At 36.9% G+C, this 18,898-nt stretch overlaps 1 protein-coding gene across 2 annotated transcripts; it reads right to left on the bottom strand.

The window, feature by feature from the left end:
- Window positions 1–1,935: 1,935 nt before the first annotated feature.
- On the bottom strand, window positions 1,936–16,944 carry LOC132153128 (NGFI-A-binding protein 1-like). 2 transcript variants are annotated; one of them, XM_059562390.1, is made up of 7 exons: window positions 16,036–16,925; window positions 15,638–15,771; window positions 13,843–13,894; window positions 9,479–9,598; window positions 7,699–7,867; window positions 3,724–3,870; window positions 1,936–2,498 (listed from the first exon to the last, which is right to left on the bottom strand). In XM_059562390.1, the coding sequence occupies exons 1-7, from the start codon at window positions 16,837–16,839 to the stop codon at window positions 2,428–2,430; spliced, it is 1,497 nt and encodes a 498-aa protein (XP_059418373.1). In that variant the 5' UTR covers window positions 16,840–16,925; the 3' UTR covers window positions 1,936–2,427. The 2 variants fall into 2 exon arrangements, with proteins under 2 accessions (XP_059418373.1, XP_059418374.1); XM_059562391.1 differs by lacking the exon at window positions 9,479–9,598 and having other exon boundaries at window positions 16,036–16,944.
- Between the last annotated feature and the right edge of the window lie 1,954 nt (window positions 16,945–18,898).

Below are 18,898 nucleotides of genomic sequence, written 5' to 3' on the forward strand. Positions count from 1 at the left end.
GAATGCTTTAAACTAAGGCAAAAAGAGCGTATAGATAAATATTCACATAACGCTTGTCTTTATCACACGCGACGACTCATAACCTATCAACTTATCGCACACTCTCAAAAATATGTTTAAAATGGCACTTAAATTAAGATTTTGCATACTTGAGACCTCTTGAATCTCTAAAAATAATCCTAAAAAAATAAAAGCACACAATATTCCCTCGAAATACTGAAGTGTATGATCAGGATGTTAAAAATCGGCCTCCTTGTTCCGATATAGAGAGGTATTTGTCATTGACGCAAATACAGATTATATAACAGCTTGACCGGTACATTACAGACATGTAACTGGAAAACCTGATTATCTTGTGCCTACTTCACCTCACATGATACTCTAAAACTACATAAAGATTGAGACTTGATGATTTCACGGGTACAAGTCCTACGAAACGTATCACCATTGAGAAACACGAGAAATGTTGAGCAGTAGGATGCAAATTCGAGAATCAAACACTAGTGCATATCAGTTTCACATACATTTGCACATTAGCTGAATCTAAGACTATGTCTACACTACGAAAACAGAGTAGAAATACTGTACAGTGAATGTCCTCTGAGGCTGGGACACCTAGACACGTTCACTGAGTTAAGTGACAACAGCTATCCGGTATTGCTCTACGACTAAATATTCAGAAATACAAATACATTACGTTGTGATAAAGACTGGAATGGTGCATTAATGATTTGTTTTCAAGTCCAGACAGTTGCGAATGTTTTGAAAATATCTACATGACTATTGGTCAGGAGAGGAGACATGCTTGTATATATTAGCATTTTAGAGAACGATGAAAGATATTACTTGTGCTTAGTAACGTAATAAATCAGGCATTACTATTCGTTCAAGATGACAAGGAGGCCAAAAGTCTGGCTCCGAGATTTCAGTGTTTAAATAGCAACGCATACTGCCGTTTTCCTCTGTTACGCAATTAAATTCAGCCATAGCACCATAGTAGAGATCTTTAAATTCAGATTCGTTAGCACTGCTATCAGAAAGCGACAGAGGAAAAGACGACTTCCTTAAAGACCCCATGAGATCAAAATTAGAGTTTTTAGTCCCTATGCAACATCTATAGTGTACTAGTCACAAACTTCACTTTTGCGTATAAAAAAAAAACACATTTCTTTCACATCTGGTTTAAACAATTCTAAATATTGATTATGGCTGCACGATAATGGGGAAAAATATTTTATTTTATTTTTCTGGAGAAACTGAAAATAATTTTTAAAAGCTGAAAAATTACTTTGATTACTTACTGAACAATTTGTGAAAAACATTTGTTCGCACCTGGGTAGTCTTTACAAGAACAAACTGAAACATCTTTCAGAAACCATAAAGTGACCAGAGTTCACTTAAAATAAATAAATAAATAATAATTCATAGGTCACATTGCCACTGTTTTTGATGCATTTAATATGACTATAAAATCATACGATTTTTATTGATTATTAAATAAAAATATTTAAAATGTTGCAATAATACTAATGTACTATAAAATAAAGTATTTAATAAAATTGAAATACTGTAATATTACAATACTTATATTTACATCTTAATTTCTTCATTTTTGTCGAAATTAACATTTACTTGTGCAAGTGAACAGTGTCAGGTTTCACTCTGAAACACGCAATGCATATATTTAATAAAATCACAGCTTTGAGGATTTGACTACTGCATTCAGCCAAGTCGCAATGTCAATAATATTTTCATATATCGTGCAGCCCTGATATTTCTGTCGAAATAAATGCTCTCTAGAATGACAATATTGCTATCAAATAGCAATAGCAAATAACTGTTTATGGTGTAAATAAAGCCTACTGGCTATTTAAAAAAGGGGCAAACCATTTGATGTCATTTGATAATAGGAAATAGTCAATACAGGAAATGAAGTTGATTGCATGGGGTCTTTAAAGAGAAACACAATCCAGGAGGCTTACTTAAAAAGGTGACAACAATAGTTGCTTATACGAACAACTTTAAAAACACTGCGTCCCTCTGTTTCTGTGATATTTTACATGCATTCATATATATACATACAACACATACTGTATTTAAATAACATTTAACCATTTTCAAACAGACGTTTTCTATGTATGTACAAATAGTGGACTTCGTGGTCCACGTCGATAGGAGAGCATAAAAAACAAGTGATGAGAGCTAGAGAGAATTAAACAAGTACAGTCAGTGACTACTCAGGAGAATGGAAATAAGGGCTCTAGGTGCTTTGGCAAAAACAAAAATGGACGAGAAACTACACTAAACTAAACTAAACTCTTTTTTGAGGCAACATTGGTTAAGGCTTTACTGTAGTTGTGCTTATTTAGTATTCGCTGACAGACGACGTGTATTGTTGTAGGTTTGAAACGAAAGCATCCGGGGCTGCTATCTGGAATCCTCTGGCTCTGACTTGATGGTCTTCTTCTCAGAGAGGTTGAGGGCACGTGAAGATGCGTCTCCTCCGTTTTCTGGAGAAAAAAAAAGAAAAAAGGATCAAGAGAAATTCTCTGGATTACTGAAACCTTTTATGTAATTTTTGATATGTTTGTAAGGTTTTTTATGTGCAAGTTGTTTTAATTAAAAGCGTCTGCTAAATGAATAAATGGAAAGTTGGCAGTTACAAATATTATATGGATCATTCCTGTTATGCTCGGTCATTAATGTCTAAATATAATGGTTAAAAATACCTCACCGTGTTAAAGATCAAATCCTTTTAGTTAGCCTTTCAAAACTAAGTGAAGCTAGAACATATGGTGAAATTAGATCATTTCATTACTTTAGGAATTTAATGATCAGATGTTGTCATTTTTGCCATGTCCCTGTAAGCTTCTAAAATGGAAAAACGTGACAATTTATAAAAAATATGATTAAATAAATCAATAAAAATCATAATAATAATAATTGATCATAATAAAAATAATGTATTATTTTAAAATAATAGAATTTATTTGTTATTATTACAGACATTTCTATAAAAAAAAAATTGTGTAAGCAAACTGTCAATTCCTCAATGAGCATTTTTCCTCTTTATATTCTAATTAACAGCCGAAGTGTCTTTATCAGAGCATATATCTGAATGTCTGATATATACCCTTTTACAGAAACTCTTCCTATATTAGAACACAAGCATATTTGAAAAATAACAGAGCTCAACAGGTATTGCAGAAATGACTCCTGTATGAAAAACACATTTATCTTAATCAGCTATGGAGTGCTGATGTTTTTATGGCCCTAGGCTGCAAGTGTGTAAGATAACGTGCAATAAAACCATCTACTGAAAGTGTGTGTGGCTCTGTTCCAAAACCTAGTGTGCTGCTTTGCGGTCTGCTAGTAAGGTGGCATCTTAACTGAAATGAAATTCATAACATAAGTTACAGATTTGAAATGCTCTACAAAGGGCAGCGTTAGCCATTTTTTAAAATTTTGAAGTACTTAAAATGACATTTTTCAGTTTTGAAGGAATTCGAAGCATACTGATAATGGACATTTTTCTTTTTTCATTCACTGTCTAGAAGGGAGATTTTTCACTGAGCTCACTGTAATGCATAATGGGATGCTTCTTTGTCAAGGATACTTATGATGCAGACTTAACATTTCTAAGGTGTCTTAGTCTTAGGGTGCTTACGATGTCTTAAATGTCGGCGGTTCATTAGGTTTTGTCTTTGTGTTCGTGACATCAACACACACCTGTGGCTGCTGGCGTCTTGCTCTCAGCATTGGCATGCTGATGCCTCTTCAACTCATTGGCCAGCTGCTTTCCGAGAGGCGTGTCTCCGTCTGATGCGCTCGTTCTCTGGCTGGTCACCCTCAGATTCAGCGGCCTCTCTCCTGTAGAGACGCAATGAAACAAAGCCTTCAATTGAACTCATGTTCTCTTTTCACCTCGCTACTATATTCAAGAACAGCGTTAAACAAACCGCAAGGCTGCATCATTTTGTCCATTACAGAGTCCAAACCAATGCTACGAGACAAGCATTCCGCCTACCAGAAACTCTCAGCACAATACTCACTCACACACGCAACTGAGCTTTATTTGATACGAATGCACCTTTTCTTCAACTATAGCCAGCCAACGCACACTCCGTAATAGCCTGGGGACCGTGAATGCGGCTTGAAGCACGTTGATCGTGAGGTGTATACACCTCCTTCAAACAGCACATTAACCTCCTCTGTCCCTGGCTGGCTGATCTTATTTGTGTCTATTGACAGAATCATGACTAATGTCTGTCATTTTTAACTTAACACAATGCCCTTTAATTACCAGCAGCTTTAATCTGAATGTTGAGGGGACATGTCTCTGCCACCCACTCCTCACAATACTTCTTTTTAAACCATAGAACGTAACGACCACTGGATTTCAAGGTTAGGCAAAATTCTGAGTGAATTTTAATTGAAAGTTCTACAGGAAGTTGCACTGGAATGACAGGACAAAGAATTCATTGAACTACACAGTACAAATTAAAGATATGTATTTCAGGTAATACATTTTGGGAAATAGTGTCCCACCACCCTGGTCAAAGAAATCGGTCTTTTATCTAACATTTGTATCTTTAATAAAAATCTAATTATATTTAATCCTTATAGTGAAGACTATGCGGTGTTTTATTTTTACATTTGATTTTTACATTTGTGTAGTATTTCATACTATGTTAAATAAACCTATTGTACCTGAAAAACATGTATTAATATTATTTTAATCATGACAACTCTCTGAAGATTTTTTGCATCGTGGTGGATACGACAATGTTACTGTATTTGGTCTTGGCGGAATAGATCTGCTGAGCGGCTTCTGCTGAATTGCTGCTGCTGTTGGTTATTGCTGTAGTTGTAGATCATTGCTGCTGCTGCAAGCAAGTGCAGGAACTTACTACTGCCAATGCATACGCCGATACGGTGCTGGAGTATTTAAGACATACTGCTGCTGCACAAATGGCATATAAAATAACCCCGTAGCAGATCTATACAAGTGGAGCTGGGGAAGGTGGAGGGTTTCAGAGAAACTATGAAAAGCGTGCTACAGGAATCTCTAGTGAATGCTAGCCAGCCATATAAATGCAAGGCAGTAAGCTCATTGGCTGCATATGCACATGAACCAATCAGCTTGTACCAAATCGTTTAAGTATACAAATATCTATCTGTCTGTCAAGTTAAAATTACCATAATTATTCAAATTTCAATCAATTTTAATCCCACTTCTTTACATTCTAATTATAATTGCTTACATTTTTACATTTATTAGGTGCATATACTGCAGTTTAATTATAAAAAAACGAAACTAAAACTTTTATTCAGCAAAGATGCATCAGATTGATCAAAAGTGAAGATATTTATGGTGTTACAAATGATTTTTATTTCAAATAAATACTGTTCTTTCAAATGTTATATTCATCAAAAATTCCACAAAAATATAGCTTTCCACAAAAATAAAGCAGTTTCAACATGTCACCTGAACACCAAATCAGCATATTTGAATGATTTCTGAAGAATCACACATTAAAACAGAAAACAGTTATTTTAAATTATAATAATATTTCACAATATTAATGTTTTTACTGTATTTTTGATCAAATAAATACAGCCTTGGTGAGCATAAGAGACTTTTTTTCAAAAGCATTTTAAAAACCTGACGAATCCCAACTCTTGAACAACAGTGTGTCTATTTACACTTAATTCAAATTCTAGAATGAAATTGCTGCTGAGGTTGAAATGGTATTGCAATCATATACTTGTAACCCCAACAACACTGATTCATTTTATTAAAGCCCTACCTGCAAAAGTGCAGTCAAAGCTAAAGAAGGACATATTTAGTTCTCATCTAATTCTCACTTTCTGCCTCTGCTTCTCTCTCTTCCTCTCTCCGCAGATCCCATACGCCCACTCTGGAGTTCTGAGAACACATGGGATATTAGGAAGCTGAGAGGGATCATGTACTCAGAGAGTTCATGAAGGAGTTATTCTCAGAGCTGGGGAGGGAGAGAGCACTATTGTGTTCAGCGCAGTGTGAAACAACCACAAATAATGAACAGAGTGTCACATTAAAGCAGATGAGAAATTAAGGCTAATTATGTGGTTTTTCCAAGGAGGTCTAAAGAAATAGCTAAAGAAAGGTATGCGCTAGCAATTTATCTCAATGGTAGCTGCTTGGCTGGTGCATAGAATAAGGAAATATGCAACCTGAGTAGTATGCAAAAACACACTTGTAGCTCATTTATTGGCTGATATTTGGTCATTTTCAGCATCAGATGTTTACCAATTAACAGAAGTGATCTGCCACATATTACAGCTTTTACTATGGATAATGCATAATTTTAATTGAATTTTTTAAAACTATAAAATATGAATGTATAAAATATTAATATATTGCCATTAAATACCCCAATGGTGGTCAGGCACTACTTTGCAATGCATAAGCCCTTGTAAACATATAAACGTTTGAGCTTGTGCTGTGATGCATATAATCAGTGCTCAGATTCAGTATATGCGCAGTAATTATTGTCATGTACCAACATGAGGGTCAAAATGAACTCCAGACGGGTGGCATTCTAAGGCACAAGATTAGAACACAGAGCTGTGTTCATATTTCCACCCAATGTCCCCCTCCCCTCTCTCACACCCACCACCCCGCCTCCGCCTGCAGCTGCCAGATGAGCCCCAGAAATGAGAGTGCCAACAAGAAACGAGAAAAAAGAGAGAGTCTGGAACAGGTGATGCAAGCTACTGAATTATCTGAGAAACAACAACTGAAACACTTCACTCGTTTTCTGTTCTGTCTAATGTGTACAAAAACAATCTGGATGGTCAATCAAGAGTAAAAGACAGTTTGTCTGCTTTTCTGAGTAATAATAATAATAATTATTATTATATTTGTTTTGTTTTCTTTTTTTTTGTCTGGGATCGTGAAAATTAATGTGCAATGTAATTCTCAAGTGGTTTTGGTTTAGGATTCATATACTCAAAGGCTTTTAAAAAAATGTTTATGTAAAAGGACTTCTAAAATTATTTGACTATAAAATTATGTAATATAAAAAAAATTTGTATTACATTAAAATAAAAAAATTATACAAATATTTTTGCAAAGATAAGAAAATTAAGTAATTCTTTCCTAAATTATTAATATATATGTAAAAAAAACCCACACACACACATATTAATGTAAGCATATATACGTTTAATATGTTTTCTATATATATATATATAATGTATTTTTTAATTATGCTAGATAATATTTTAATAAATATGATGTTTGATAATATTACAAGTTAAAATCTGAGATTAACACTTTATATTCTTTATAAATATATGCATATTTATATAATACATAAATCTGATTTTTGTCTTACTATTAAAATCTAGTGCCCTAGTGCAAAACAATAAAAAAACAGATACTGATGCCAAAATATCTGAAATGAAATGAATATTAATGAAAAGTAAAAAAAAAAGTTAAATATATTACCTTAATCCTAAATCCACTCACTCTGACAACTCCAAAAATATTTCAATGTTTTAAAAAACATAATTATGTTTGTGAACTCCCTAGTTTGACTTCAGCTTAAAAAACCCTGAATTCATAGACAAGATAAAAAAAAATTTGTATTAAAGGCATCCATCACTTGACAAATAACCCATCATCTCAAACTTTATAATGCACAGACTCACCCTGCTGGTCAGTGTTTTTGTCAGCGGAGAGCCCGTTGCTGTTCTGTCTGTTCATGCTGCGTTTGTAGGGCCCTGGTGGAACCCTCCACTCTAGAGCCTGCAGTCTGTCCTGAGCCGCGGCGTCATGCAGTATCTCCATCTGCTTGGCCAACAGACGCTCCAGCTGAACCTATAATAATCACAGACAGCAGGGAGTCAGTCAGGTGGATGTGTATAGCATCCTATGTACATTGTGATAGAAATGATTTCCAATATTCATCATTCATATCATACCTCAAGTGTGGTGATACAAAACAAAACCAACCATAAACAAACTCCTACAGTTTAAATATCTGGTGATTTAAATGCTCCTCAATCACATTTGTATTTGAAACAAGGTTTACAATTACTATAAATATTTTCTTAGTATAAAAAATTAATGCTTTTGCTGTACATTTATCTGATTATATTTAAAACCACACTACTTGTGGAGCTTGATTGATTCCAATAGCACCCCTCCTACATGTGCAATGCCATCCTACCTAAAAAGAGGCAAACAAAAACTAAAACCGCTTTTTTTTTAACACCGAAAGATGCTATTCACAGTTACAAAATGACACGTTTCCACTTCAAAACAGAAAAGTGGCATAATTAACTGATGTTTCTGAGACAATGCATTCTGTCAATCCATCTGTTGAAAAAAAATAGCCCAGAATAGGTTTTAAATGCTCAGAGGATGATTAGGAGACATAATGGAGAGAAGTATCAACTTTGCTTTAGATACGAAGGATATAAAAAGACACAAACGAGATGACTGTTGACAAAAAAAGTCAGGAAAGAACAAGAAAACTTCAAGCTATGTAAACATCACTGCATGCCAAAGTGGGTAAACAATCAATTCATAATGCAATAAAAATATGCAGTGCATTGTCAGTGTTGCCACTAGGGGCACTATAGCAGATATTAGCATTAACTGTCTTTTTATAAATTTTTCTCACTAGGGTCAAATACTGTCATGGCGGGGCAAATGTTTGAAGAGCCAAACATTTTGGCATGATTTTATCTTTAAATAATATTGTATATTTTAAGTTGATATTTAATAATATTTTTGTCCATTTCATGTCACTGGTTCTCAACCAGGGGCCGGGGCCCAGTAGGGGGCCTAAACAAAAATGTAGTTATATTAACACAATCATAATAAAAATACAAATAAAACATTCACTATTAAATTGTTATACTGTATATATTTTGTTATTAAAGTTTTTATAAATATATTTTATTTCATTTCTATACTTTATTGAAATAAATAGTGTGTCATATATAATTCTATATTATAATTTTGGGTTTATTTATTTTATTGTAACAGAATTACCAGAGGTTACATATCTGCTTGGATAGAAGGGCCTAGAATACTGCCCTGGACAAAGAGGGGACCTGTCCTCACAGCAACAACTTTGATATTTAGACGAGATCTTCTTTGTCATTTTCCTATGCAACAACAATCAGCAAAAGGCACTGAGATTTATTTTTCATCCATTTCCTCACTTCATCAGTACTTTTTTTTACACTTCTTAAAAATATCCAACCATTGAATGTTCATATACTAAACCAGCTGACCAAAAGTAAGTCATGGTCATGGACAGGTGAAGCTCTCGCAGCTATTAACCCGAAAACCTGCATGATAGGATACCGGAGCGAGACGTGTGGTGGTAGACAGACATGAAGACGGAGTCAGCGAGGCGCCTGAGAGCATTCCTCACCCACACACAAATAAACACACTGTCATAATGCAGTCAGTCACCTGGATGTTCCGCCCAACCGTCTCTTCTCCTTTAGATCTGGCGTGGGCTAGCTGCTCCTTAAGGGTCTCCTGGCGCATGTGAATGGCCTGCAGCGCCTCCTGGAGGTCAAAACATCCCTCCTGCAGATCGACATACATTTCATTGATATTTCCTTTCAGTGGGAGTCATTTTCAAAATGGAACAGTTCATTTCTGCAGTTTTAAACTGGTTTTTCTGTATCCGCGTCTTGTTTCGGCAGGACAAACAAACAGTCCTGCCCAAATATATGCCACTGATCATTGTTTTATTCTGCTCAAATAAACAGAATAATCTTATTGTAGACTTTTTTTTTGAAGAATCAACCTACTGACTCATAGATTTGTCAGCATGTTAAGCTAGGAAGCGAGTATTTTAGTGCCAAAAAAAAAATCAAGCAATCACCAAAATCTCCACAAACACTAAGTGTGTAAGCCGCAATTATCCAAACAGGTGACAATTTGCAAAAAAAAAAAGTCCAGCAGAGTATGAAGGTGAATAAGACAGCCAGGCAAGGAAAGTCTTCAGGAATTCAAGATGATCATGTTGTGACAGAAACGTTTGCCGTTCCCCTAATAAAGCTCTCTCACACTTGCTTTTCCCAGCTGTCTTCATTCAGCTTTATTGTGTACATGCCTTTTTTTGTTTTGCAAATTAACACCAAAAAATGACACATCACATCACATCACAAGACAACATAAACTATTATAAATAAAGCTGCTTCACGATGCCATAGAACCACCTTTTTGTCTAAATGGTTCCATAAAGAACCTTTAACATCCAAAGAAGCTTTCTGTTTCACTAAAGGTTATTTTTATGGCGAAAGAAGGATTATAAAAAGGTAAGAAAGAGATGGTTCTTTAAAGAACCATTGGCTGAATGCTTCTTTGTGGAACCAAAAACGGTTCTTCTAAAGCATCGCTTGAAGAACCTTTCGAAGCACCTTTATTTTTCAGAGTGTAGATGAATACAATAGATGAATAGGTGAATCTGTGACCATCTCCAGTAAGTCCACAATCTATGACACAAATGGACAGAAACCTGAAAACCTAAGTGATAGCAATATGAATCAAATATTTACTGGAGGACCATGATGTAAGTGTGACATTTAAAGATTACTGGAACAGTTCCAGGACCAGTTGTTAATCTCAACCACTTCCCAGAGCGAAGCCACTAATTTTGAACTAACTAAAGCTTCATTCCTCTTGAGCGAAAAGGTCAGATACTTAATAAAATGTCATCTCACTTAAGAATCCCGTCAGGATGAGTTTAAACCTGACAGGCGGATGAACAAACAGAACATTTTGTCAGACGAATCACTACGTCTAATTTACTACACGAAGGATGAGCTTGAAAAATGTCAAATGTTTACATGGGTTGCCATGGGTGCAAACTACCAAAGACATTCCAGTCTTTTCACTACTAGTTGGGTGTTTGAGGTCTGACGCAAATTTGCCAACACTCACGCAGCAACAATGAAGTCCTCGAGCCACTCCTGTGAGTTATGGCCTTTCTCTTTCTTGACACGGAGGCTGGTCTTCTAGAGCGCCCAAAGGTGCGTGCATATGCCTGCATGTATACGGATGTGTCTTCAGACTCGTCCCCTTTTCACTTTGTGGTATATACGCAAATGCATGGGTGTGGGTGATTCCAAGTGCACCCACGTAATGATGTCACTTCTACCTCAAGAATACGGGTGGGCGCGCAACTGATCTCATTTGGACCTTGTCTGGGTGCATGTGGGCGGGTGGCTTATTCTCACTGGTGTGGATGGGAGTGTAATGTGGGCAGAGTCGAGGCCAGACAGGGACAGCGAAAGGGGGAGGGGAAGTTTACTTTTTTTCTGAGTTCAGACACACGTGCTATTAACTGTCACACACTTTGAAATGTTAAACATGGAAAAGCCATTCTAGAGTGAGTTGCGTAGAAATTAACTGGATCAAAAATGCAGAAACCATGTAATAAGCATGAAAAAGATTGACAGCAAGACACTAACTTATCTAGAATTTTCAGTAGCATAGACAACAGTGATTGAATAACTTGACCAATTTGTAAATTGCTAAAAGCATGTGACAAAATAGATCTTCTGACTTTTAAATGCAGTAGGAAAGTCAGAATTAATGGATCAGATTGTTTGGTTCCAAAAAGGATTCACCAATTCAAGTAGCTTGACCAAATGGTATTTTGTTTTAAAAAAGTAACAAAATATACCCTATCTCCCCTATAACAAAGCAGGGAAAGTAGATTCAATTTAGTTTGTTTAAAAAAAACCAAAAAAAAAACCAATGTCATTAGCTTGGAAAAGTTGTATATTGTTGAATAATGTTACATTCTCTCTCTTAAAAGTAGAAGTTCAGTTCTTACATTTGCGGGTGGGTTTTCAACTCTGTAAAGAAAATAAAATGATTTCTGCCTTACTAAATTTCAATAATTAAATTGATAAATTATAATATGGTTAATATGATTGTGTCGTTTAGAATTATGGCAACTTTAATCAGCACGACATGAGGCATCACATTTACACTTAAACAGAATAAATTTACATGGAACAAAACTCCAAATTGCAGCTAGAACCTGCTTAAACGATCTGGATTTGCTGAATAGAGATTGCTGTTTGGGTGCCTGTCCCTGCTTGTTGAACTTGCAGATGTCTTTTTTTCAAACAATGGGTGAGTAATTCACTCAATTGTTGTATGTTGCTTCACATAAAACAGTTTATTGCAAAAGACTGTGTTGATAAATATGCTCATTCTCAACATGATTTCAGTGCTCATTCCATTCACTAAATATGGCTGCCAAAATAAATATGCACCACTTACGTGCCGCAGATGCAGTTTCTGTTAAAGAAAGTTAGCATCCTTTGTAAAGTTTCTAAATATTTTCTCAAATATTGCATTTCATTGCTTGTTAAACTACAGCTTTGAATGTTTTCTATATTTTCTTGTTGTATTTGCTGCAAACATACAAGTTTAGTGCTATAACGCAAATTGAGATCTTTATTGTTTTTTTGTGTCAGATAAATACTGCTCCGATTACAAAACTATTTTTTTTTTAGTAGATTGTAGCATCATTGACTGGAGTAACTACACTACCATTTGGAGTGAGTAAGATTTAGAGAGGAAAGACACGTATTATGTTACAAAAGACTTCTATTCCTGCTGTTGTTGTTGTTGTTTTTTTTTTGCTTTATATGCATCAAAGAATACAGAAGAAAATGCATCAGTTTCAATAAAAATATTAAGAATCAGACATCGTATCAACATAGTAATAACAATGAAGGTTCCTTCAGCAAAAAATCAGCATATTTAAATGATTTCTGAAGCATCATATACATGGCTGCTGAAAATTCAGCTTTGCCATCACAGGAATAAACACTTATTTTAAATTGTAATAATATTTCACAATATTACTGTTTTTACTATATATTTTGATCAAATAAATGCTACCTTTTTGAAAAGACACTTTGTATTTTTTTTTTTTCTTACCGACCCCAAAACCACACTCTCTGGTGCTGCTGTTCATTCACATGACTAGTGTGGGAACATGACGTAAAAGTGAGGTAAATCATGATTATTTAGTGAGTAACAATGCAAATTAGGGGGAAAAGGAAGACACTTGGTAATTTGCAACTGTCTGATAATGATGAAGGACTCATTTCTCTTTAGATGTAGAGTGGGTAGTAACCACTGATTTTCCGAAAGGGTCACATGTCTGTGCCCATATGCGGAGTGAAACCAGGGCAGAAGGTGAAGCAGGGAAACACCTGCTCTTCTTCAGACACCAGCCCAGCCCATAAGCATTGATGTGGGTTGTTAGAAGCTTCCAATAGATCTAATGACTGGACAGTGATCAAATGTGTCACTAGAGAGCCATGAATGGACAGCTTCCATAGAGCACAACGGCCTCTTCAGCAAACCACATCAATAAGATCACTATGTGTGCAGCTAAGTATAGGGCAAACTGGTCACGGATATGTAGGCTAAGGAAAAATAATGACCGTGGGCCGGCTAAATATGGATTTAAGGTGTGATCGAGGGAGTGGGCTTGAGAACATTAGTCCTTTGTAACTTCTTCAGGCTGAACTTCGACCTTTCCTCTACACCATGCAATCCTGATGGAGCTACCCCGCATGCTCCTGCAAAGCCCTCCCACACAGATCAGTCTGTTGACAGGCAGCTATGCAAACAAAAAGCCACTGGACCCACCCAGTGTCAATCCTGCCTCCTACGACAGTTTCCTCGCATATTGGTGTTAGTGCCGCGGCGCTCAATAATAACAAAATGACGTGAGAAATTGTGTTGGAAGCTTCAGACAGATTATCTGGAGTTCGTGAAGCAATTTTACTCACCTCAGTTTTAATTCTCTTGGGTGACGGCTCATCTCTGTCACTGCAGCGAGATCTGTAGGAGAGAAAATAAAATGCTTAGCCCTGAACAAGCAGAGTAAAACCACAAGCAATGAAACATTCTTTAACAAAAAATGTCTCCTGACCAAATATTTATATATAATTAAAATAAAACAACATTTTAATTCAACATGCATTATCATCAAGTAAGAAGTTTTTTCACTTTTCCAGCAAGGATGCGATAAAATAACAAAAATGACTAAGGTTTCTATTTTCAAATGTTCTTCTCAAACTTTCTATTTATCAAAGAATCCTGAAAAAAAATTCTGAAAATTCAGCTTTGACACCACAGAAAGAAATTACATTTCAAAATGCATTAAAACAGAAAACAGTTATTTTTTAATTGGAATAGTATGTCACAGTACTATTGTTTTGCTATATTTTTATTTTTAAAAAATGCAGCTTTGGTGAGACTTATTTAAAAAACATTCAAATAAAAAAACTTTTGAATTGTAGTGTAGTTAAATAGATTTTGTATGTCTATCTGTAGGAAAACACAGTCTGCCATCATGGAGATGTACTTAAAATTAATTTCCCCAAAATGATTTGAAGATTTCTGTTTATTTTAAATTCTTACAAAGAATACCTTAAAGCAAGGATTTTGGAAACCACCAGGAACACTTTACACATCAACCAGCATTATTATATTATACAATCCACAGATCATTAGTTATTCTTATAAAATTAGTTGGAAAGTTGGAAATAGTTTTGTTATATTCCATTATCTAGTTTTGTTATGTTTTATTATCTTCTGCACAGACCCCCTTCAGTACTTTCATGGACCCCTGCTTGAAAACTCAGGCTTTAACGTATTAATATTTGCTTTAGCAATACTAGCTTTTCACCTGCAACCTAATTTAGGAGTGCCCTTGGCAAATTTCATTATGACGTAAGAGGCATTGTAAGAAAACCTGGCCTAGATAACTTTCACAATACCCAGTCCATGACTGTGATGCAATCTTTCAAGTTTTGAATGAGTGACTGCAATTATGTAACGCCAAAAGGAATTTTCCATCCACTGACACGCAAGCCTGGCAATCCAGGAAACACCTGCACGGTCTCTTTGGATGGCAGGTTTTGAGTGTCTGATAAGGCCTATGTGCCTTTAGATGCAAAGGAGTGGGAGTGTTGTCATCTCTCAGTAGACCTCAATGCAGCACTTCACACCTCAACACAAATGCCACGCACAAAGCCGACTTTGATATCTCGGCTCAGCTCTAAGCAGACTAGGAGAGAGCAGATCCTGAACTGCTCACAATGCATTAGAATGAGCTATCTCTTTCTTGGCTTAAAGGCTAAACATCAGGAATGATTACTCTAGTCACTTACGGGGGTGTAAAAAGTGATGCTTGCAGAGAATTTAAAATCGACTAAATCAAACAAACGACTCCTCTACATTGTGCGTTTTTCATACTAAATAGGCAGAATCTCCAGGATATTTTTTGTTTATCAGGATTTTGCGCACTGATTTAGGGGGGAAATCTTCTGATTTAAACAATGGTAAAATGTTTAAATGGAGATTATAACTTTCATATTGAGGGCCTGCATCAGTGGGCCTTTACAGTGTTACACTGACACAGTGTTAATGGTTTTTAAAGAAATTTGCCTGTGCATAATGTGCTGGGATAGGGGAAATTACTTTAAAACTGAAAAAATTGCATGCTTCAGTTTTAACCAAAGGTTCAAAAATAGTCAACCATGGCATTTCATGTTTGGGAAATGACCTCAGATTACTTACTTGCTGGTTCTGTAGGTGTATTTGTAGGTGACCTCTCGGGAGACCTGACGGGCTAGTCCGAAAAGCTCATCTCTGCGAGTCAGCAATGCCACCTCCTTCATACAAAGCTGTGCTGCAGCCTCATTCACCGTCAGCTATGTAAAAACGAAGGAGATTTTTATCACCAATCTGATAATAATAGATATACTTGTGTGCAAAGAATTAAACCAGTCTCACAAGTTAGCAACACCTCTGCTTAAACAGACCAGCATGATATTTCAGGTGCAGCCAATTAACCAATAAAGCACACCCATCCCAAATACACAACGTCATTTCTTACTGAATGTGCAGCTATGTTTGAAAGTGCATGATTTATTTAAACCCCAAAAGCACCCAAAGTGCAAGCCCATAAAACACACCTCATGCAGAGTCAGATGCTTCCCATCCTTCCTTTTTGAGTCGAATCTGCCATATATAGCACTATACTTGCGGATTTCCTCTTCCCTGTGTGGATCCTCATCACTCATATCAAAAATGTGGCTGATCATTTTGGCAAGTTTCTTATTTCCCTTCAACTGTTCTTTAACCTCTCCAGGGTCACTCTTGGGCAAAGTCTGAGTGATTCTTTCCACGCACTCTGCCACGGACTGAACAGCAGCTGCGTCCAGTGCCTCCAGGCCGTCCCGAGGGGAAGACGGAGAGCCCAGTTCTGCCGGGGACAGGCTGTGCTCGCTCTCCGTGCCGTGACTGGCCCAAAAACGTGGCTCGCTTCCACTCTGGAGGGGCGAAACAGTGGCTGAAGAGTTCCCGTTGCCTGTTTCTCCTTTTCCGGGATCCACGCAAGCAGCTGCCAAACACTTGGGCACTTTGACTTGGGTGTCTCCACGGGCGCCATTCCCAGGCAACAGTGTGGGTGACCCTTCTGGCAGCTTGTAGACAGGAATGCTGCAGACAGGAAGAGACGTGAGGGGCTGATTGAACAGGGCAGGGTTTGTGACCCAATCGCGCAGAGCTTTCTGTAGGCGTCTGACATGCAGTGGCTTGCTGGCCATGCCTACGAGCGCCATGATCTCGAGAAACTCGTCCTCGCCGGCCTCGCATAGCTGCTGAACATCGTCACCACCCTGCTGGATGAAGGCATCGTAGTAGCACAGCAGGTTGGCCCTCTGAAGGATGCGGTAGAGCTGCAACTCCCCAAGGGTTCTGGGTAAAGTCGCTGCCATACCTGAACAAAAGGAGGAACAAAGTAAGCAATTATAGAAAACAAAGCAAAAGTGCTTGAAGGAGAGGACACTGGTTGCCACAGCAGCAAATGTGTGGCTGGATCCAAGTGTGGCGACTATAAGAGAGTGCCTGTCAGGCTCCTGGGCTGCTGGGAGAGTCACATACCACACTCCACCTCTGCAACACGCGTAGGTGGGCTCTCTCAGCACAGGCCTCATTTGTTTCTGCCGGAATCTGGCTTCTACAGCTGCCACTGTCAGGATCTGGATCCGCAGCAGCACCGATAAAAGCGAGATTGACTGAAGGGGAGGGAGGTGGGGTAATGGAGCCGTGTGGGAGTGGGACGGTAGGTGTGCATGCTAAGAAGATAGCGCTCTGCTTTTTACTTTAATTCACCCACTTCTTCCTTAAAAGGATCCAGGGATTATGAATGTACGACAAACACGAGCGCACACATAATGCTCTCTGAAAACTTTGTCAGAGACTGTAATGCATACTAATGTGGAAACTGAGCTCATTTGCTTTTTTGCCAGTTTTAGATGCGTTTTAGAAATGATATGCAAATGACAGTGAGAAATCTGACAGATTTGGGGGGAAAATTTATTATTTTTAATCTACATTTGCAATTCGCCACTCATTTGTGGATCAGATGCACATATAGTGATGATTTGCAAATACAGATACAATGCACACAAATAATCATACAAGACTTTGTAAACATGTACTTATGAATGATGTTTAGCATGTATGATTGATATATTATGTGAATGTGAATTAGATTACGAATTTGTCATATTTTGTGAATTTGGTTATTCATTTGTCACTGTAAAATTGAAAAGATCAAGGCACAATTTAGAGGTTCCTCCGAGCACCACACTGGCAGGAACCTGTGGAACTTCCAAAAGGATCCAATAAATTCCTGAAGAACTTTGAAGACATGTTAATGACTCATTTTCCCATCACAGGGGAAAGGCATTGAGTTACTTAAGTTATATATTGAACTTCCTTAAGTACACAACAGGATAATTGAGGCGCGTTCAAAATTATGCCTAGAGGTTCTCCAGAGGGTTCCTCCAGTGTGGCAATCTGAGGATCCCCAAAACAAGCCTTTTCATTTTTACAGCAGTGAATCATATTTTGTGAATAAAAATTAGGTTACTCATTTGTGAATCGCATTTTGTGAATATATTATTTCAAAGACTATTCTGACCCCTAGAGATATGTCAAGAAATATCTACTGTTTTACCGTCATCAGAAAACAGCATTATACATTCAAATACACCAACTACTACTCATACCTGAGGATTTAAATCAAATCTTGTTACCCTTAAATTCACAACAAATTTGCACTGACATACAAATCTGCATTTGCAGTTTTCTCGGTCTGCTATAAAGTAATGTGGGCAGTATAAAGACATCAAATCTTCAGACAGACACTGTTTTCAGAGAACAACATTACTATAACAGCAAAAATACATGTCCAAAATTTGCATAACTTTGATGGCATTTCCACAATACTCTCATATACTTTAGGATGAAAATAAAATCAAAATCAAATAATTTTAAAAATTAAGAAAATTTAAAAATACTTAATATAAAAATATAATATAATATGTTTTATATAAAAATATAAAATAATAAAACATAACCACTTTTAAAAGTCATGAACAATGCCAAGGTGAATGCCAGACCACAATTATTATTCTTTTAGTGGCGGTAAAAGATGACAGATGCTTCTAAATCATCATGACTGTTAGTGTACTAGAGGTGAGTAAGAACAGTAACACAGCGAGGCTGATAGTGAGTACTGATGAGTGAGTGTATGAAGATTAATGAGGACACCCCACTGTACAGCAGAGTGATCCGCCACTCTAATGGATGACTGAGGCCTAGACCCAAGTGAAGGGTACCTTGTTGAAACCAATTCAGTAACAGCATGGATGGCACTTAGGCAGCAATTTATCCAAAGCTCTCTCTCGCTGCAGCATGCTGGCTTCCTAATGCTGGAGATCTAAGGCCAGGGCTTCATGCAACATGCTGAGAGCACTCACAGCACGT

Source organism: Carassius carassius, chromosome 11 (assembly GCF_963082965.1).
Source record: "Carassius carassius chromosome 11, fCarCar2.1, whole genome shotgun sequence".
Classification (NCBI taxonomy): Eukaryota; Metazoa; Chordata; class Actinopteri; order Cypriniformes; family Cyprinidae; genus Carassius; species Carassius carassius.

Bases quoted from the DNA above. Each gene is read 5' to 3' on its own strand.
- LOC132153128 (XM_059562390.1), bottom strand. From the start codon at position 16,839: ATGGCAGCGACTTTACCCAGAACCCTTGGGGAGTTGCAGCTCTACCGC. The intron at 3,871-7,698 runs GTGAGTCTGTGC...GCGTCTCTACAG, and splicing joins CAAAAACACTGACCAGCAGG to GAGAGAGGCCGCTGAATCTG. The intron at 2,499-3,723 runs GTTGATGTCACG...AAAACGGAGGAG, and splicing joins GCCAGCAGCCACAGGTGTGT to ACGCATCTTCACGTGCCCTC.